The sequence below is a fragment of the Colletotrichum paranaense genome (assembly GCF_030867605.1).
Source record: "Colletotrichum paranaense strain IMI 384185 chromosome Unknown Scaffold_3.1, whole genome shotgun sequence".
NCBI classification, from domain to species: domain Eukaryota; kingdom Fungi; phylum Ascomycota; class Sordariomycetes; order Glomerellales; family Glomerellaceae; genus Colletotrichum; species Colletotrichum paranaense.
In genome coordinates, this window is record NW_026848961.1 from 1,161,873 (window position 1) to 1,182,505 (window position 20,633).

Here is a 20,633-nt window from a genome sequence, read left to right on the forward strand (position 1 = left end):
ACCCCAGGCCTGATGAAATGAGACATGCAAGGAAACCCAAACCCCCGAATACACCACCGATCACTCCTATTCCAGTGGTTAAGCGAAACCAGAAAGATCTCAAGTACTTCACTTTCTGAGTCTCCGCTGCTGCTCCTCGGGAAATTCCTCGTCAGAGGCATCCAGGATGTCGTACTCCTCGTCGGTCATGAAGCCGTCATCAGAAGCATCCCAGTCCTCTTCTTCGCCGCAGTCCTCAAACTCCTCAGCCTCTGAACTGGTCGCACGAGCGGACTCGGACTTCACCTCCTGGTGGATGCTAGAGACAGGGGATTCCTTCTCGAGCTTGGGGAAAATCATGGTGCTGCTCTGCATCTCAGTGGGGATCTCCTTGGGCTCTAGCTTAGGCTCCTCAGGAGCTGGCTGAGTCAACTGAACGCTGACATCGCACCAGAGTCTGTGACCAAACTTCAAACCATCCTTGGTTGTCAGGCGCCAGTAAGAGATTATCTTGCCCTCGCGCGCAGGTGTCCGGAGGAGGACATTGAAAGAGAACTCCTGACCAGGGGCGAGCGGTGCATAGCAGACAGTTGACTCTGAGGCAGAAACGAGCTCAGAGATACCGGCCGGGTGGTTCGAGTCGACGTGGCCCATGTAGTCGCCACCAACGAACTTGACTGAACATCCAGCAGGCCATGCAATATCGCCGTCGTTGCGAAGGACCCATGTCTGCTCAAAGACGTGGTTGGGCGGCAGAAGAGTGCCATCAGCGACCGTATCGCGGACAAAGACAGCCTGAAGATCCTGCTCGGAAAGGGGCTTCTCAACAATTGGCACGGTCTTCTCCTCGGCCACATCCTCCTTGACTTCTACCTTGGGGGTCTCCTCGACAACCTCCTCCTTGATAATCGGCTTAGCTTCAGGTTCAGGAGTCTTCTCGACAACCTCTTCCTTGACAGCCGGCTCTGTGGGCTTCACATCCACAACGGTCTGTGGAACGTTCATGGAAGCGTTTGCGGTGGTCTCAGTAGAGCGAGAGCTAGTGCGGCGAAGACTGCGGTCGCCCATCTGCTGCATACGCTGTCCATCTCCACGCTCGCCAGTAGTGGTAACAGTGACGTGACGGACTGGGGTCTTGAACTTGACGAGGGGATGGGTCTTATTGTGGGTGTTAGCAGGGCTAGCCTCACAGTTGGCACAGAAATCAGTGTCGTGGCAAACAGTGCACTTGTATCGAACGCCAGAGATGTAGGCGGGTGCGTTGTAAGTGCGGGCGCACAGGGGCCCATCGCAGCAGATACCAAAGTGCACAGAGCGGCTGACGGCACGGCTGCGGACCTCCTCGAGAGGCTCGTAAATGGGAACGAAGCGGTGATTGGGGTGAACAAACTTGGAGTTCACGATGCAGTCAGCGCAGTAGTCCCAGTCGGGGCAATCGAGGCACTTGTGGCGGACACCAGCAATGTATTTGTCGCAGCCATCGCAAATGGCATTGTGGCTCTGGTTGCGGCCAGGAGCCAGCTTGATCTGAATGTGGCTAGGGACGTGAGCACCCTCGACGGCGGGGACGAAGGAGTGCTTGGGGTTGTGACCATGGGAGTCCTTCTCGAAGCATGCGTGGCACAAGTCGAAATCCTCGCAAGCTGCGCAGTGGAGGAAGCTGGACTCTGGAAGTTCCGTCACACAGCAGTTGCAGGTGCGCATGCTGTACAGCGCAGTGTTGAAGACTGGACGAAGGAGCTCACTGATGTTGGCGGGTGCCCTGGGAGGCTCTGGAACCGACTCCTCGACCTTGGCCTTGGGCTTTGGTGCAATCGTCTCCGTAGTGCTGTTGATGATTTGGCCATTCTTGACAATCCTCTTGATGAGCCAGTGGTCAGCGCCGTAGCATGTGATACCCTGGTCAACGCAGTTTTGGCAAAGATCGAAATCACCATCATCGCATGTGGAGCAGTGGTAGTGAGCTTCGGGAACTGTTTGGTCGCAGCTGTTGCAGCACACGGCAAAGTTGGTGTTGGGGTGCATCAATGCGGGGCAGCGGCCCCAAGAAGCTCGTGACGGAGTCTCGGTGGCGGCAGCATTAGCGAACCACTGGTCTCGGGCCGTAATACCCTCAGAAACGGGAATATCTGCAGAAGCGGCTGGCACCTCCTCGTCGTTAATCTTGGCATGTCTTCTCAGCAGAGATGCAAGGATGGAGGCTTCGAAGTCAAGTCCGGTGTCGCTCGTGGGCAATTCCTTCTTGGTCTCGTTGTCAATGACGCTAGATTGCCTCAGATCAACGAGGGGTTGCGTCGCGGCGTCATCCGGCTTCTGTTCCTCGGCCTCCTTCTCGATGAGAGGAGTGCTGGACTCGGGCACATCCTCCACTGACACTGGTCTGGGAGACATCTTCTCCTCGGACAATTTGGTAACACGGAGCTTGAGTTTTTGCTTGGCCTTGGCAGCTCTGTACAGCTGCTTGTAGACTGAGACATTCTGCTTATCGAGTGTGATGTACGAACCAGCCGAGTCGGAATACCTCTCGAGAGTGACGTTGGCATCAGAGGTAACGCCCAAAAGAGCTCTCACCTACAAGAAGCTAAATTAGCGTGTGCTTTCAAGAACGAGCCTCATACGCCTCGTGGCCAAGTAACCGGTGTCGCCATCTCACTCAACATTGAAACTCCCGATCCAACGTTCATATGCCGCGGCAATCTGACCAAGGGCGGAAAGAGTGCAATGACGTACCTTATCTTCAAGAGTGCTGGGTCCCATGTCGCGCAGTGGGAGCTTATGGCGGCGAGTCATGCCGTCGAAGTTGATCTTCAGGGTGACCTGAGTGTCTGGCGTTGTTGCTGATGAGGACGCCATTTTGAGAGATGGAAAGTAGACTCCGGGTATGGATGAAGAGGAAACTCGCGGTCGGCCGGGCGGGGAAGGGATGACGGCTCTGGCGGATGTTTCACTGATAGGCGGCCAAGTAGCACGGTGCACGAGGCTCGCTCGGTCGGGGTAAGAGGTGCGTCTTCCTCCTTACGTCGGGGTTTTAAGGAATACCAGACGGATACACGGTATTTGTTGATTGTTGTAAATGGTTGATTGTAAGGGCGGAGTTGGTGAGAGGGAGGAAAAGAAAAACGGACAAAGCAAGCTTTCTGGGTAGATGGCGAAAGATGGTTGAGAGGGTGAAGGGACGGGGAGTGGGAAAGATAAGTGAGTTGGAGGATGATGGGGGTCGGCGGTCGGTGGCCGGGTGGAGAAAGAAGGTGAGCAGACGAGGAAGGAGCGACCGGATCAGAAATGGGACACTGGAAGCTGGAGTGGGCGGGTGGAGGTGGTGGAGGTGGAGACGGGCTAGGCGGATGATGCGTGTGCGTCTCTGCGTCTCGTTCTCTCTATGGTGGAAGGTCTTGACCCTCGGGAGCTGTGTGTGAGACGGGACTTGTTCAAGTGCGGCAGACAAACAGCTTTGCTCTCCGCAGGTGACTTTGGGGGTCGGGATGGGGAGAATACCTAGTACCAGGGGGACCAGGAGCCACTTATGTACCAAGAGCCAGACGAAAGATGAAGAGGCCGAAACCGTGGTGGCCCGAAAAGGAAACTCGGGTGGTGGGAAAGTGAGGATGGATGGCGAGGGATGGGAAGGGAAGGCGGGCAAGCCGCAAGGCAGGAAAGGCGGTAATAGCGTCAGTCGTCACTCTCGCAACTGCCTTGAGATTCTCACGGTTCACCACTTGCCCCCTGGGGAGTACATCACAAAGTAACAAGGCAAGGTTCCTACCTACCTTAGGTAGACTCTCACACTCTCACACTCTCACCTCACAGCGCTCTCTCACTCTCACCCATCCGCGGAGAACATGGCATAGCATGGCATGTCTGATGTCGGTGACCGGGATCCCTCAATGGGTGGACCTGTTGAAGGGCGGAGGGGTCATGGACATGACATTGCTGGCCTTCCCCAGGTAAGCTTGGTGCCTTTTCACACCTTCAGAGGTCCTTATCCAATGTACCGTGGGGGGAAAGAGAGGGGCAAGGTGACTCTAGAGAAATCTGGTTGGCTGGTTGGTAGTACCTATGGAAAAGGAACGTACCTTTCTGCAGCTGCTTCCGCGCTGTTAGGCGAGAGCGAATGGTGTGAACTTGAAAGGTGTAAACTGCTTATTCCGCTCGCTAACAAGGTACCTTATCGAACATTGCCTCTTGCCTCTTAACTGCCTCGAGGATCAAGCTATCCGTTCGTGGGCGCGGGAAGGCACTCCAGGACTGAGGCGTCTGGGAGTACCTTAGGTATACGCTTGCAGAGATAGCCTTTGCTGTGGGAAAGCCGAGACACCGCTAACCAAGACCATGTCAAAGTGTCAAATCCACGTAGTGGCATTAGGGATAGATGCCCCCCAAGGTTCAAACCTCCTCCCACCGCTCTGCTTAGCAAGCCGGGCCTCTTGTCGCCATCCATGTTCCATGGATTGCTATTCGGGAACCACAACTGCTCACATGTCACTGCAGGCAGATACACCAAGGCCAGGCAAACCAGTCAGTCAGCCAAGCCAGGCAGCCTACGACACCTCAGCTCGCCCCTCTGGCTTCACATTCGTTCACATAGTACACCATCACAGTGGGCAGCAGGCGGCAAAAAAGATAAATCATGACCATGGAAGAAGCTCGAAAGAGGCGGTCAACAGCCACCACCGCGAAATAACGACCCGGCAGCTTACAGTGCCATCAATGGAATCTGCTCCAACCTTCCTCGCCCCAATTCAATTCATTGTCCACAACCATGGCTACGGCCACGTTCGCTTCTCGCAGCCTCGATTCCTTCTTTTTTTTTCCTTGACTGGATGAACCGGTCGAGTCGTCAACTTCGGCTTCGCCTCCGTCCTTCGCCCTTTCGCCTTTTCAGTATAGTAGTCGAGGAACCGACGAGGTCTCGGCGCTACCAAATCATCCGCATTTTGATTCCCTTTCTAATCTTTGCCTCATGCTATTTCCCACCCTTCGCCTACTAGGATTCACACCCACACGCCCCCCGGCAATGACTCTCTCCTTCAACCACTACGAGCTACCCTGGTACGCCCGGGCAAAGACGCAATAACCACTGCCCATTGGCACATGACGGGGGACTGCCCTGCAAACACCAGACTCGAAATGAGGCGAACTGGAGCCTCGCCGCGAATTGTTCCTATGTTTACGCACTTCAACTATGCAAAACGTGGACAATAAGCAGTCATAGGGGTTTGGCTTGGTCATCGACTTCTCTTGGGCTCCTTAATCTTCTCACATTTCCTTCTGCTTGAACTCGCATCTGGCGTTCAGACGTGCCATGTCACCATGGTGGCCTGCCCTCTCGACTACCGACAACTGGTCGATCTGGGTCTTCATGCAACGAATCGCGATGCCGGAGCACCAGCTTGCTGCATAGTTGCATAGTCGGTCAGTCGGACAGTCGGTCATCCTCCACTGCGATTCAGTGATAAGACAAGGAATACGACCTCCGACCTGTCCGTCTACCAGACTTTGTGCCTGGATTGGCCCAGGGGTGTCCAGTGCTATGTTTGCCCAGAAGGCGCGAGTGTCTCGCACCTAGCTATACGTTTGGCGCAAATACTGTTACGCCGCAGAAGGGAAAGCGAAAACCTCCAGACAGTCACTGCAGTCGATGCGTTATCCAACGCGTGGTAAAACCCAACCTCATGCAGCTACCGCATCCGATCTTAGCGAGCCCGGCAGCGTGGTCGCTCGAGATCGGAATGGGGAGGAGGGGCGGGTCGACCGACGACCACGGGAGACAGTCTGTTCTCTGTCACCTGAGCCTCTATTCCTTACTGGAAGCAGCAATCGCTGCCGCAAGTCACGCAGCACGCAATCCTTCAGTACTCAGTCTCGCTAGGCCTTGTCACCGAATGGAGCTGAAGTCGGACAAGACAAAGAGCTGAGGTCAAACAGGAAAAATCCGTCCGCGCTTGACTCGTTCACGTGGAGATCCTTTCATCTATCTTGGACCGAGACAGAGCCTCCTCTAATACGAGCTCTCTATCAATCTCTGAAGTAGATCAAACTGGCACTCACCCTCCGATGCTGAGGCACGTTAAGCCGGCCTTAGTCAGCTAGTGACTAGTTCCCTCCTTTACAGAAGGTCTCCGTCTTCAATTCCTATCGAAGAGGCTTTTGTGTGTGTCTCGGGCCATCAAGATCGACGTATGCCAACCTCGCATCAAACCTTCTCTGACAAGTGTCTGTGGGATGAATTAAGGACGGATGCTTCATAGCTACTTTACACCGAAAGTAATGGCCACGGCGACGCTCACGGGGACGAAGTTGGAAATGACAGCTCATCGTCCAGACGGAAATCTGCAGCAATGGCGCCGGCGGACCAACAACAGCGCTCTGACAAAGGCGGGGGAGGCGGGGAAGCTCTCGGTGAGCAAAGCAAGCAGGTCATAAGCAACCAAATATCTCACGGCCTCATTTAGGCCAGCTGGCTGGTCGGTCTTTTGGTCCAGATCGACAGACGGCGGGAATAGCGAACAGTCGAGAAGCCATCCTTCCAGGTCCGAGAGCGCTGCTCGCCTGCCTACACCGTCCTCAACAGGCAAAGACGATACAGTTATCGCAACGCTACGCTGCATGTCACCATTCTAGTGTCCAGCCATCCAGGCTACTAGTCATGCGAACTCAACCCCCGCCTTTTCCCAAAGTTCTCATCAAAGTTACCAAACCACCGCTGCGGAGGCTGCCAAGAAAAAGGATGTTTTGTTGTCACTCGCATTGCCTGACATTGAATTCATCCGGCAAGCTCGACCTCCATAGTGTAAAGCAGGACGTGGGAAAGTAAAGTGGCCGGCTCAGGGGTCTGTCCCAAGAAGGGCAATCCGGACAAGACAAGTCGCTCTCCGGACCCGAAGCTCCATTGCGCCCGGATCGAAGCCGACCACCCGATCTCTCCACCTCGAGGCTCAACCGCCTCACACACTGTACACTGTAGGAAGACGGTGACTTTTTTCCATCTCATCATCCCCCCTCGCTTCTTGAATCATCTAGTGTCTGTCCAAGGCACCAAGGCTACGTCAGGCGAAAAAATGCAATGACAAAGGTGAAAAAGCAATACCCGCACGAGGAAGTTAGGAACAGTCTTTAACTTCCATACTCGTCCCATGAATTCGCTCTTGGCGCCGCCTTTCATCGACTCATCGAGGACCTTGAAAGTCTACCTAGTGCGGAACATGTTCCCCGTCTACCCCTGAAGAAAGGTCGAGGTAAGCTCGAAAGCTCGGTAGGCCTCACGCCTGCCAAAAAAGACGGTTCAGAGGCGAAGCAAACAAAGGAAGGGCCCAGAACTCGACAATACGTCATGTTTCCCCCCTCTCCCCCTCCGCCTTTGCAATCTCACCACCTTTGACCAACCCCAAAGAGACATCATCCGGTTCTCCAATCGCTTTGTTTCAGGATTGCAGGGCTTGGCGAGGGGGCCGCAGCAATTCGTCCAGACAAGAAATAAAGATGAAGACTGAGGCAGCGCGAACGCGTGTCTTGCTGTCGTGCCTGCTCTAATTCCCGCTCGCTGACCACGATCCTTCGTTGCCTAATAGGTACCCATCTTTCGACTCATAATCTTTAGGGAAAGAGAGGCAAAAAAAAAAAAAAAAAAAAAAAAAAAAAAAGCATTGAGTTTTACGGATAGACGTTGGCTTATTATTCATCCCTCGCCTGGTTGGGTTTCTCCGCCGCACAGGTCTCGCAAAGAGACCACGGGACGACAAATCATTTCCCCTCTATGAAGTCGTACCGGCCTTGTAGGCTCATATAAGACGCCTCTGATAGGGGGTTTACGTGTACACACGTCTCGTATTTTGCATGCATATCCTACCTTGCCTACGTGCCCTATTGTCCGGAAACGTCCGCACGACTTACACGTCGCCAGATGCCGAGGCCGACATGTCTCCTGGTTTTTCTTCGCTGTTTTAATTCTATGTCGTGTCTGTACGCGTTAAGAGGGAAACTATTGATGCGGTAGGACAAATAGGTTGATCGATCGTGGACGTAAGCAATCGATAGATGGCCGGCACCACCGTATCTGCAGTCATCGAGCAAAGGGTCAAAGCTCACCCGTTAATGCGAAGCTATTGATGGTGATGATTGTTAAGCCCGTTGTGATCATGTCAAAGTATTGGGCATTTTCCCAGTTCGTGACCAACTGAGAAACAGCAAGAGAGTCTGCGAGGAACCACAGAAGTTGCTCAGCCATGCCTACTTACTTTTGATATGACAATACAGGATTTTCTTACCAGCATTGTTATGGACATCTGACAGATCCAAGCAAGCTGCCATCAAGCGCATGGTCTTGGTCACCATGATGATGTGGCTGCCTCTTCTAACCCTCAACACTCAGGAATGCAAAGAAGGATGTTTCCGGGCAGCAACGTTGTCAGACGTTGCCCCCCCCCCCCCCCGTTCTCCAAGTTATCCGAAACCGGCCCAACGATAAGAGCGAAGATGGCAATCAGTTCTTCTCAGTAAGTGAGATATTGGGTAAGATGTCTCTAACGTTTAGTCAAGCAATGGACGATCCTTGCACTCTCTAACATCTAGAATGTCTAACATCACCTTTCCCACCGCGAATATCAACATGCGGTCAATTCGTTCGTTCATCGTTGGGCTCTAGGTCGATTCTACGGTCTCACGGTGACGGAGACTCAAGGTCGGACTAGAGCCGCAATCAGTCGAGGTTACGGACAGTGTACACCCTGGCAGGCGGGTCCAATGTTCAATCACGAAGACTTCATACAGTAGCTTTAAACTACCTGTCCCAGTTCCATTCCAGTGCCATTCCGCCGTCTTTGCCCTCCTCTTTTTTCAGTATAATATTCAACACCACCACTTTCGTTCTCACTCCGCGCTTCGGTCCCTTCTCCCTGTGCCATTCTCTCTCGTCTCGTCTCCTAACAAAACCATGAGAATGCTCTTGAGCCAACTGACCCTCCTCTTACCCCTCACATCTTCAAATACGAATTTAGGATACTGTCAGAACTTTTCCACCACATCCTCCTCCTCCAATACACACTTGAGAAAAACAGCAAGTACAATTGCGCTGCCTAAACAATAAGTAGCGTAAACAGAAAATAAAAAAAGGAATACCTTGATGGGAACGGGGAAAAGAGATCTAGGCTTTCATTGGATCATGAACGGAGTAGAAACAAAACGAGGAAAAGAAAAAAGTTAGAAACGACATCGAAAGGGTTGTCAGTATTGTGTACCGATCCCGCTCTCGAGTATTTACTTTGTAAAGAGTGTGTGGAAGAACGTCTAGGTAAAAGAACTCAGCCATCGTTGCGAACATCAATAAGCAAAAAGAAAAGGTGAGTAGAAGCAAAATGTATAGACGCTCAAGAAACACAATGAATAGCCTCCCCGATAATCATCCGCCTTTGAATCCAATAAAAACAGGCCCGGGGATTTTTATGAAAAAACTCAGAAACGCCAGAAACACAAGGCGGCGACGTGAAGTGGACGGATGGAAATAGGCTGGAAAAGATGATAGAATGTGGTAGAGACAGAGTGTGAGGAACTTCTTGAATTCGAGAACAAAGCGAGGTTGTAGGAACCAGGGAGGAGGAGGGAAACCCCCTTTTCTGTCGACCGCTTCTCGCTCGCTCTCCACCAATTCCGCAGGAATTCTCCTCCTTTTGACCAAGATATGCTTGTAACCATACGTTGGAACAGGAGAAGTCAAGTAAAACCTCAAAAGGACAGCGAAAGTACCTCACAACCCCATCCTCCAACAGTGTACCAATTCAACCCAGATCAAGAGCGCTCATTCCTATCAATACTATAATCATAGAGTTCAAACACCGCAAAGTTTTTTGTGGATTTCCTCCTGCCCTTTGTCCCCGTCCGGCCGTCCGACGAGAAGAGGGTATAGCGACGGCTAGAGAGCCGACAATGACAATTACAAGGATTAGAAGGAAGGCGGTAGGAAGTGTGGGAAAACCTAGGAAGGCATTTGCCCGTACACCTATTGCGAGTAGTACACCATCCCGGGAGCTGGCTGCTGGTAGTAAAAGGCGTCCGGGCTCGGAGTCACCATACCGCCCATACCACTGACACCGGGGCCAAATTGCGGAGGAGGCTGGTAGCTCTGCTGATAGTTGGACATCTGGGTGGCATCGTAGTAGTACACCATACCATTGACCTCTTGAGCTACCAAATTGGGACCCGGCGGTCCTTGGCCGTTTGCTTGTGCAGCCGCGGGGTCTGCCTGGGCTTGAGGAGGGAACCCTTGGCCTTGACCTGGCTGTCCCGAGGGAACGAAGGATGGAGCTGCAGCAGAAGGTCCCATATTGTTGCCATTGTACTGCCCAGGGTAGTAATACGGCTGCTGAGGCTGCATCATAGGATAAGGTTGGTTGTAGAAGTTTTGCTGCTGCTGGAAGGTGTTTGGCTGGAACGGAGCCGCGTGAATTGCCCTCTCGGGAATCTGGGAAAGAGGCGTGCCGGTAGAGTGTTGTGTGGGATATGACGGCTGTCGCGAGTGGGCTTCCTGCGGCATGCCGTTGGAGACCTGGAGAGGAACCTGCTGATGGAAAGCTTGTTGGAAGGCTTGCGGGCCTTGATTGAGGGTCGGTGATTCAATGTTCGTGACCGAGACGGCCTTTTGAGGACGAGGCTGGTGCATGGGGATCGAGTTCGGGCGACTCTCTTGGAAAGCAGGCTTCTGTGGCAACGGGTGCGTCTGCGGCTGCGGCAAGTCATTGATAGATGTCTCATTTGGCTGCATAGGATAACCGTCCTGTCCAACGAATGGCTGATTCGGGTGAGCTGCAGGCGGGAGGCGGACGACTGGTCGGGGGTTCTCGACCGGAATCGGGGCCCGCGACATGACAGAGCCTGTGGGGGAGAACAAGTAGTCACGCCCATCAGGAGCGAGAGAGGAGCGACGACTAAGGGCGATGCTGGGAGAGTAGGCGCTGCCGTAGTAGCTTCCGCCAAAGACACTGGTCCGCCGGGAGAAGCCTCCCATGGAGCCAAGTCCAGAGCGAGGTTTACCTCGGGTCCGCTGTTGGTTGGGTCGCATCGCCCGGGGGATAAAGATGAAGGATCGGTCGACAGCTGGGAAGATGTACTTGGGCGGGTTATCGGGCAAGGAGATGCGGACAGGCTTGTCACGGCGAAGGGGTGGCCGATGATCCGGAAGCTTGGTGTATTGTTTCACAGGCATGCCAAAGGCGGCGGGAGCTTTGCCAACAACGGGAAGAGACACCCTGACCTGCACGTTTCCGATGTGTCGCTCGGTCGACAAAGTCCGGTTGATCGGGGTGGGGTTGGACGGGCACGTTGGGATGAAGCCGTTGCCGTTGGCCGGGCCTTCAGTTTCGACGGGCAGGTGCCTTGGATGTCTCGAGGGAGGCGGTTCGGTCACGGCCTCGTGCATATCATGCGCCCATTGGCCGCTCGTGAGAGGATCGGTCGGACTGTGCAGTTGACTGCGCGGATTAGCCGGGATACGGGCAGAGTCTTGCTGGGCAGCGTACTTGATGGGTGCATAGGGGCCTCCAATGCCTCCGCCACGGCCGCCGCGTCCTCGTCCTCTGCCAAAGGGCCGGAAGCCGTTGGCAGAGGGTCCGGCATGACGATGATCGTGCATAAAGAAGGCCCCTCTGTTGGGAACGAAGGCGGGGTCTTCATCCCTTCTCCGCTTGTATTCTTCGTGTTCCCGGCGACGACGTTCGTTGACAGGCTCGGCAGGGCGGGACGAGTGGGAGCTCACTACGAGAGGGGCAGAAGACTTTGGAGGAGATGCGGTTCCGTCAAGCTGTGCCTCTGGTTGAACGGGCTCGGACCGGTCATTGACAGATAGCTCCTCGGCATCGGGTGCGGCCTTGTTGGTCGTCGAGGGGGCCAGGGCCGAGTGTTTCCGGCTACCAGACTTCGCATTTCCATTGCCAGCCGACTTCCTAGGGTTGGGGGTAACGGGAGAAGCCTCATCGATGTTGCTCGTATCGCTGTCGTTGCCGTGATCGTGGTCGTCGCTGATGATGGAACCCTCGGTCAGAGAGTCATCATCGAGTTCGAGCTGGTCAGGTCCACCTTCTCCGTCTTCCTCATCTTCGATGCGTCTTCTGTGACCAATCTTTCGGCGTCTTGGGGCGGCCATGTTGAAGCTTTGTAGGAGCTGCCTGTGCCTGGCTCTGTTGGTTGATGAGCTGGGTACGAGATCGAGCGAGGGGCGATGCTCAAGTTGACGGATAGGACAGGCTCGAGGAGCGGAGGCGGCGGCGGAAGGATGTCGAGACAATCATGCGATGCTTGCGGACGATGGATGAATGGAAGAGAGGGGGAAAAGCAAGTACCGCCCTGCGGTTGGCGAAGAATGAGGGCGATGGAGCAAACAGACAGCCAAGAAGGCGTATTAAATAAAATACACAGCAGCAGTAGCAGCACCGGTTCGTCGGGCAGTGGGGTGAGCAGCAAAGCAGAGCGGGAGGAGGGGGAGAGAAAAAAACGCAATGCTGTTGACGAGCTGGAGCTGAACCCGTGTCGTCTCCTCTGACCTCTCTGCTTCTAATGAAAGAGCAGATGAAGTGGAAGCCTGGGAATAGGAGGAGGGTTTGGGTGCGAGGAGGAATCGCAGGGGTGGAGATGGTGATGATGATAGAAGGGAGGGAGGGATTTCGGCCAGACGACAAAACCAAGACGGACTGGACGGGCGACGGAGACGGAGCCACCTCACAGACAGCTGGTGCAGGTGCAGGTGTAGGTGCAGCAGGTATACGGTAGCAGTAGGTAGGTGCTGGTACTGGCGGCGTTGGTGCTTGTGCACGCCCAGGTGGTGCACCTCAGTCCATCCTTCCGACCCGTTTCGTTAGGTGCTGGGCCTGGAAAAAAAAAAGTGTGGTGTTATTTTTTTTTCTTCGTCTCTTCCTTGAGCCGTGGCTGGAGCTGCCCGCTCTGTTGGCTCGAGGTACCTAAACACCTTACCTAAGGTAGTTAGGTATCTTGGTACCTCTCTCAGCCAGTAGGATTCTCTCCTTGTTGCCGGCTCACTTCACCAGGCGTGCGACGTTGCGTGGTTGCTTTGGGCCGTTTGGGGCCTGGACCAGCTGGACGTGCCCGCTGTGGAGAGCTGCGAGCAGAGCTGCCCACTAAAATCACCTCGAAAGCTGTGAGGTAAGGAACCTGAGTTCGAGGTACGGGTACCTTGGAATGTTCGGGAGACTAACGTGAGGCTCTCGCACCAATCAGACATGCTTACCGCATCAGAATTGACCCACTCTGATATTCGTCGCTCTGCCTAGATCAATTACCTTATCTGCATCAACTCATACATGAAATTGTTGTTCATCAACTATCTCTACATGCCTCTATAACGCCTCACACCATAATATGTTCATACAACTAGGAGTCTCAGATGTCCCGGCCGTCGAGCTTCACCTTCCATGCTGCCCCCCCCCCCCCCGAAAGTAGTCTAATACTCTCCAAACCCCCAGCGTGATGCGCCGGCATGCCGTTTCAGGTCTCAGACGCTGGGACGGCCCAGGATCTATCTCGATCTGGCACCGAACCTTAACTTCGTCGTGCTCACCATGTGTCTTCCCACAAACCTTGGCTTGGGATGACAACTTTTTGACTCTCTGAGAGAACAAACCTAGATCCGAGCCAAGAGTCAAAGGACCACTCACTGCATGCATTTCTAACTACACAGTTAATCGCGAGGCGGGTGAATTGGCATGGTTTAATGAAAAGCTGCTGCGTCCTTTCTACAAACCTTGAGTATGTGGACGGAGTGTATTGATATCCTGGTAGAAGTAGCCCAAATCATCATTGATATTTTGGAGACTTCTGTTCATATTGAGTCAATACTTGAATCTTTCATCTCGTCACAGACAATCACACTGTTGCAATTAGCTTTTACACAAGCGGATGATGACAACCGCAACAGACTAAGTCAGGGTAGACAAGGTCTTTCGAAAAGAAAGTCAACAGTGATACTATAATATTGTGACTCAATGAGCTATCAATGTCTTGTCGCTAGAACTCGCCTGTCTATACCGCTCGGCTTTGAACACTCTAACTCTACGAAGCCTGATTACTAGCTAAATACCTTCACAACAATGGTGTCCTAGAGTTATGTGGAGCATATCATGAGCGTATAGCTAATTCGGGTGAAATACAGTCTGAAATTGAGGCTTTGCAGTTCTTCATGCAAATCACCCTCAAGTTGATCACGAGGAAGGCAAACTCAATGAAAAGTTGCAAGTCCATTATCATCCGTATCTAGTCCCACTAGAGGAACATGTCGCTCAAATGACTTCATGAATGTCTTGTGACACAATACCGTAATGCTTTAAGACGGCGGTGTGAGATTCTGCGTCTTCTCAATCTTCGGAACGCAGCCAAATCGAGTGTTTCCCTGATCCCAAATCTATTCCAAAGTCAGCTTCATCTCACTTCACTGCCTGATCGGAATCAACAATGCCACTTACCGCATAAATCGACTTCAGGAACGCATCACCCAAGATGTCAAACTCGTTGGAACCCCGCGACTGCACTCCGCCGTACCAGAACCCATCACTCGCCGGCGCAAACGCAAGGTCCTCCTTCTGAATCACAAACTCCTTGTCACCGACGGCGACCTTGAGCTCGGGCAGGTCGTCCGCCTTGGTGCTCGTCGGGAACACGTAACCCTGCTGCTGGTCGTCGTACTTGGCACCGGGGATCGCCTTGTACAGCGCATCGCAGACCTCATCTGAGACGAGCGCCAGCGTCGTGCCTGTGTCTGCAATGGCCTTGTTCCCGCTCTGCGTCACGGCCTTGCCGTTAATACTCGCGGACCCGGACTCAAACATCCAGAACCCTTGCGAGTTATCGATGTCAGTCCAGTGGATATCCTCGCCCGAGGCCGAGACGAGATCCGTATCGATCCAGCCAAACGTATAGAAAGACCGCGGCTTCGCCTCGTCCCGCTCGCTATAAAACGCAGAGGTGAAGAGCTCCGCATCCTTGGGGATGTCTTGCTGCGCAATCATGTTCTCGACGGGTGTGGCGACGGGGTCGCGGAAGTTGCCATCGCGCATGACGGTGTTGATAGACCCGAAGGCGAGACCGAGAAGACCATCTCCGCTGCCCTGGGAGAACTGGTCTGCGAGCTGCGAGGCTGACTCGATCGCTTGGTTCTCGACTGTCAGCCCTCCGAGGACGAGGTTGTCGGTGCCAACATCGCCTGACGCCGAACTACCGTCGCCGTACGAGATCTTCCACGTCTTTCCGTCGAGCTTCTTGTAAGTTGAGGACTTGGAGGCGTCGAAGATGTTGTGACCCTTCTGCGTGGCGCTGCTAAGTTCGGTCGAGAAAACCTGACATGCGCTGTTAGTGAAGATGATTGGTAACATAGTTTGCCAGAGAGAACCGAAATACCCAAAGGTCAGAAGAACCTGTGTCAAAGTCCAACTTGAACTTTTGCGGTGGCGTGCCGATTGAGACTTCGCAAAGGTACATGGAGTCATATTGCTGGTCTTCGGCTGTAACATCCCCGTGCTGGTCGTCGCCAGTCTTCTTGGACAAAACCTTGCTCATGGAGACACGACCGCCGACAGCAGCATTGAACCCGGGAGCTGCAAGCCCTCTCTGAGCCATTCTTCGTGTCTGAACATAGGGGCCTGGCTTTGTTGGTTCGAACTTGAACTTGTTGAGCAGGTAGACGTAGGATTTTGTGCCATGACGCTGGTAGTTCTTGTTGGCGATGACGGGGATCTTGGAGAGGCCCTTGTCGGCCTTGAACTTGGCTTGAGCTTTGAGGAATGCTTCCATCTTGTATGCTTGAGAAAATGAGCTTTTTGTATTGTGTGAGTGTGAGTGTGAGTGTGTGTGTGTGTGTGTGTAGGTTGGTTGGTTAGGTCAAGTGGTTATAACAAGGGAGCTTAAACACTAGCTTGGCGGATCAGGGTGACGATTTAAATACCTGCCCGTTACGGTCAAGAAGCGACGATGACGACTCGGATGGACGGCACTCGATGAACCTGACTATTTGGGTCGAACGTGCGATGGTAGGCAGTAAACCTGTTTGGATAGCGCTTGCGATGTGATGAGGGGGAGATATCACCTAGGAGATAGATAGCATGTCAATCATGCGCTGGCCCGTCGAGACTTCTTATAAGACAACAAGCTATTGTTTCGCTGACGACAACCCTGAGCTGAGCTCGACCGGGATCGCGTTATGTATCTTGTCACGGCAGACCAGGGAAGAGCCCAATGCCGGCAGTGTGTAAGTGTGACAGCTCTCAGCAAGACAAGGGATGGTGGGGCGGTGCAACTGCAGGCTTGAAACCGAGCTCTCGCGAATGCGCATTCGGACCTTCTGACCGTGCTCTTGAGCTGTGTTGAAGGGGAGGGGCTAGAAACAGGTCGGCCCTCGGGCGAACCCGATGAGGCAGTTGATAAGGAAGAAGAGGGGCGTCACTTGTTTGTGGAGTCTGCGTTGAGCCGACTCGAGCCATATGAGGAGTTGGTTGAGAGGGGGAAGACAGGAGGGAAACGCAGTGGAAATGGCGAGTTGCGGAGCCATCTTTTCGATGTCAAGGTGCCGACCTCTCGGTCAAAGCTTCATCATCCGCCTGTACTCTCCATCAACCTGTTCTTGGCTCTCCGGTCCAGAGAGCTGCCGAGACTTAGCATGACGAATGACACGTGCGAAACCAGGCACAAACTGAACCAAGATCAAAGCTCCCAAATGCCAGTCAGGAGAAAACGACTTCAAGAGACGAGCAAATCAAGCCAAGAGATGAGGTCCTCCCCCGCCGCCGATGATGTAACGAACTGCCGCACGGTGGCTCCGGGGCAAGGATCAGCTTAGCGGGCCATGTCCCGTCTTGGCGGCGATCGACTCCAGGCTCCTGGGAACCTTGCCAAGCACGATGCAAGACACAAGAAGCAGACGAGGCCTCCTGATCATGCCCATGGTATCGCTGGAGATGAACCGGTTATGCCATGAATTTTCTCCTAGCCGCCGGGTCTAATCACGAGGTTCCATTCCGATGTGCCGCGATAGCTTGCACGAACGCGTAACAGGCAGATGTGCAGCAGCACTAGATGGACGATGATGCGGTTTGTCTCAAATGCCAAGGGAAGCCCAAGGTCAATACATGAAGTCGTGTCCTCTATCTCGAGAAATTGGGAACTTCGACTGGTCAACATTTTACCTTGTTGGGCTCGTGGTATTTTCCCGCTCAGCTTGGACCGTGAATTCGTTCTAACCTCAAGAGGTTTTAGGCGTCATTGAGCTTGATGATCCCAAAAGTAAAGCCTCGGACACCATTGCTGATCCAGCATGGCTCTCCTCCAACAAGGCTGTCAACTTTGACTTCTTCTTCCACGGCCAACCCACTGATTAAGTTAGTCAAACGCTCATCCCATGTTGGCGGGGAATGGCATAGCAGCTGACTTACCGCTCAAGTGCCCATCTACGGGTGGTCCCGTCTTGGCCACCGCTCCCACCTTCGGGACTATACTTAGCAGCCACCGGCGGGGTGACCCATCTGCCGTCTCGCCAGAAGAATGGGGTTGTCAGGCTACCTTCCATGATAGACCCGTCTTTTGAGTTTACGAGAAGGACTTCCTTGCGATCTGCCAGGCTGATAATCGCTCGACTACGAGCTGTATCATACATATTTCTCTCTGTAGTCTTGTAGTGGGTATACTCGGATTGTATGGTCTTTGTGTTATCAACCACTACTATCATGGGATTCTCTTCCAAAGGATAGCCCGCTTCTGTCGATTGTCCTGGGGAGGGAAGCCGTTCTGGGAAGAGGTTCTCAAGCGACACCGCTGGGACTTGTGATCCTTCGCAGGTGAGGCGTCCTTCTGAGGTCAACAAGACTTTGACTCGTAATGGTTTCTCTCTTCCATGCTGAGTCAAGAAAGTCTCAATCGCCTCAGTCAGTCTCTGGAGGCCGTCCGATCCAGAGATAGCCTCGATGGCAGGGGTCCAATTCCAATAGGTGGCAGCCCGCAGCATCCGATCCCGGTGCAGATCTAGCATGTAGAAGGGTGAGGTCATCTTGGCGTTCCATCCTGCGTTGGCCAGGCGCCGCTTCGGTACGCCTATCAAGCCAGGGTCGTATCGAAGCGATGTGAATAACTGGAAGTTGGCCATGGTGCTGGGCTTTTTGTGTCAACCTTGGTGACTGATGCAGTGAATGGTTGAAATTGACAATTTGAGAGTTCCGCGAGCGCGCGAGCGGAGAATAGTATTCTCTGATGCTTAAGAGAAAGAGTACGGTGACGTATTTTGAAGAGAACAGAAGCGCAAAAGTCGGGTTTTGAGTTCAAGAGCGTTAAGTACAAATGTGACCGCAAGAACCACCCTGGTTCAGAAATGTTCATACCGGGGTTACAGCGGGAGATGCTTGGGCCGCAATGATCTCCCGTAAGTTTATGTAAGCAGCACAATGGTTCTTCACCAGCGAACACCGAACATCGCTGGATTGATGTTACAACAATTACAGGTGAATCGATGATTCGAGGGCAACAGATGAAACAGCCATTCGGAGAACCTACGAGTTCAGAAATTGCGAGCCAATATGGAGTTAGAAAAAGAAGCCAGCGCCTTCTTTTCAGAATGGACAGATCGCCTTGGGATAAGCAAGAGACCATCCAAGTTAGTGACTAGTGACTGCAAAGTACGACATCAAGCAGAATAAGAGCTGAGATGATCAAGATGTCCTGAGATGGTTATCTGAAGGATGTCGGATCCTTTCTCCTGATGAACTAAGCTAAGCTGGTAGGAAGCTCGATATCAACTCCTTCTTCCGCCATGCCAAGGAAAAGGCCTCGTTGACTCTAGTAGACTGTCGAAGATAGGAATTAGATTGCACCATACATATATACGTCCAAGACTTCAAACTTATATGCACCAAAATCTCCAGTTATTGGCTTGAAGAAATCTAGATTCAACTATGTATCATAAGGACGTTGCCCCTTGAGACCCATAAGCCATTGCCCAATGTTTTAGGATGAGAAGCCGGGAGTACTTCGGTGTGACCACCCTACATACGTAGCAGACGATACAATTGACCTGTCAATTACTTGGGAGATGTGGAAGTCGATATCGCCACAGTCGTGTCATGCTGTGTCCGAGGCGAGGTTGTCGAGACCCGGGAGAAGTCTTGGTGATCCTGTGATAGTGTCTACCCTTGCCGGCATCATATTTCCATTTCGGAAAGGTGCCAGACTTCCCTTACTTTCCGAGTTTGAAGTCCCTCATGGTTCTACTTCATAGTGGTACTACTAGGCTGTGATCACAACCCAAAACAAAACCCAATGTTTTTAATAGTCTTGGAATCTCGTGAGGCAATCGTTATCTCTCAACCACCATTTCGGAAACTTCAACGCACTCTTTCACATGACCGTCAGCTTACTTCACCTTATCTTAGATGGTTGAAGAGTCCTGTGACTGTTTTGAAGACTTTGGACGTCTACTAGTTGGGCATTTCAAAACTTCATAGATCATGATCGTGGGCTTGCGGACCTCTGGACAAGCCAAATTTGCCTCACCTCTGCGACTCAAAACAGCCGACCAATCATAAGCGGGCATTTCCTATGCTTGAATTATACTTGAATTGAAGAAGTCTGGTGTGACGCTGTCTGTTATCTATAGAGAGTGCCGCCCCTCCTCATCTCTACTGGACCAGCGAGCGTAGGTGGGGGTGGGTGAATGTGTCATGTTGGCATCTGGTACCTTGCTTGTGGTGGTTGACCGCAGCCTTTCAAACAGAAAGGATGCAACTCTTCAAATCAAAACGATATCACCGGAATACAGTGTCACTTCGTACGTTATGGTTGCCAATCGACCGGCCGTCAACCCGATGTCTGACCACAAGCAAAGTGTGACTCAATCAGTGACCAACTGGGAGGTGAGGAGTCAAAGATAATCTTGTCTGAATTGTGTTTGGCCTGTCATATCTCAAGATGATTCATGGGGAATGGGTTCAGCTGGATTGGAACTTGTTTGTACAAGATCTGTCACTTGCATGTAGTTCTCGTCAGAGCGAGACAGTATAGATCATAGTAAATTAGAAGATGCCAGTTTGGAGTATCAAAAGTTAGAAGGAGTCGGTCAGTCATGGAAGGTAAAGTAGGTAAAGAAAACAAGGCGGAATGCGATAGATGATATGGGATAGCATGGTAGACATTCAGTCGTTTTGGTGATGGTCTGTAATGGTGGGCGTAACCCACCGTGTTTTACCAAACAGACATCATGGCAACGGTGACATGTCTTCGACATATAGAGTCATTGTATGCGACAACCCCCTTTGTTTCCAGTGAGACTACATTATGTGAGTTAATGTAACTGACGTTGTATAAAGGTGAGGTTGTCCTTTCCAAAGAGAAGACATTGGAGAGATTTTATTGTTATTTGATACCAAAATAAGCACAGTTCAGTTTCCCTCTGAGTCCATGCGGTGACATGGCTTGTCTGTCAAGGTACTTTACCTCATAGGCTCACGCTGCATGCTGGGTGCCGCCCGCCGGCTCTGGCTGACCAACGCACCCTTGCCTTAAGGACAATCGGGACCCTCTTTGGTTACGTAGTGTGCAGATGTATAGGCGGTCCTCCCTTGCGCCCCCACTCTTAAATCGCCTCAGGCAAAGCTGATTTGATGAATGACAGCACCAAGCAGAGG

At 52.6% G+C, this 20,633-nt stretch overlaps 7 protein-coding genes across 7 annotated transcripts; 2 read left to right on the forward strand and 5 right to left on the reverse strand.

Annotated features, from left to right (window-relative positions):
- Positions 1-108: 108 nt before the first annotated feature.
- CPAR01_03935 (uncharacterized protein) lies at positions 109-2,832 on the reverse strand (the record flags this gene model as incomplete). The annotated part of the gene is made up of 2 exons (XM_060488219.1): positions 109-2,550; positions 2,710-2,832. 2 exons carry the CDS (start codon positions 2,830-2,832, stop codon positions 109-111), a joined length of 2,565 nt encoding a protein of 854 aa, XP_060352425.1.
- Positions 2,833-6,478: 3,646 nt separating this feature from the next.
- On the forward strand, positions 6,479-6,793 carry CPAR01_03936 (uncharacterized protein; the record flags this gene model as incomplete). Its single annotated transcript, XM_060488220.1, has 1 exon — positions 6,479-6,793. A coding segment is annotated over one exon (315 nt), but the record flags the coding sequence as incomplete, so codon positions are not given.
- A 1,556-nt stretch (positions 6,794-8,349) lies between these two features.
- CPAR01_03937 (uncharacterized protein) lies at positions 8,350-8,666 on the forward strand (the record flags this gene model as incomplete). Its single annotated transcript, XM_060488221.1, has 2 exons — positions 8,350-8,471; positions 8,621-8,666. 2 exons carry the CDS (start codon positions 8,350-8,352, stop codon positions 8,664-8,666), a joined length of 168 nt encoding a protein of 55 aa, XP_060352427.1.
- Positions 8,667-9,970: 1,304 nt separating this feature from the next.
- On the reverse strand, positions 9,971-12,109 carry CPAR01_03938 (uncharacterized protein; the record flags this gene model as incomplete). The annotated part of the gene is made up of 1 exon (XM_060488222.1): positions 9,971-12,109. One exon carries the CDS (start codon positions 12,107-12,109, stop codon positions 9,971-9,973), a length of 2,139 nt encoding a protein of 712 aa, XP_060352428.1.
- A 2,190-nt stretch (positions 12,110-14,299) lies between these two features.
- On the reverse strand, positions 14,300-15,762 carry CPAR01_03939 (eukaryotic aspartyl protease; the record flags this gene model as incomplete). The annotated part of the gene is made up of 3 exons (XM_060488223.1): positions 14,300-14,377; positions 14,439-15,308; positions 15,370-15,762. 3 exons carry the CDS (start codon positions 15,760-15,762, stop codon positions 14,300-14,302), a joined length of 1,341 nt encoding a protein of 446 aa, XP_060352429.1.
- Positions 15,763-17,216: 1,454 nt separating this feature from the next.
- Positions 17,217-18,103, reverse strand: CPAR01_03940 (aminodeoxychorismate lyase; the record flags this gene model as incomplete). Its single annotated transcript, XM_060488224.1, has 2 exons — positions 17,217-17,334; positions 17,397-18,103. 2 exons carry the CDS (start codon positions 18,101-18,103, stop codon positions 17,217-17,219), a joined length of 825 nt encoding a protein of 274 aa, XP_060352430.1.
- Positions 18,104-20,065: 1,962 nt separating this feature from the next.
- Positions 20,066-20,233, reverse strand: CPAR01_03941 (uncharacterized protein; the record flags this gene model as incomplete). Its single annotated transcript, XM_060488225.1, has 1 exon — positions 20,066-20,233. The coding sequence occupies one exon, from the start codon at positions 20,231-20,233 to the stop codon at positions 20,066-20,068; it is 168 nt and encodes a 55-aa protein (XP_060352431.1).
- Positions 20,234-20,633: the final 400 nt, after the last annotated feature.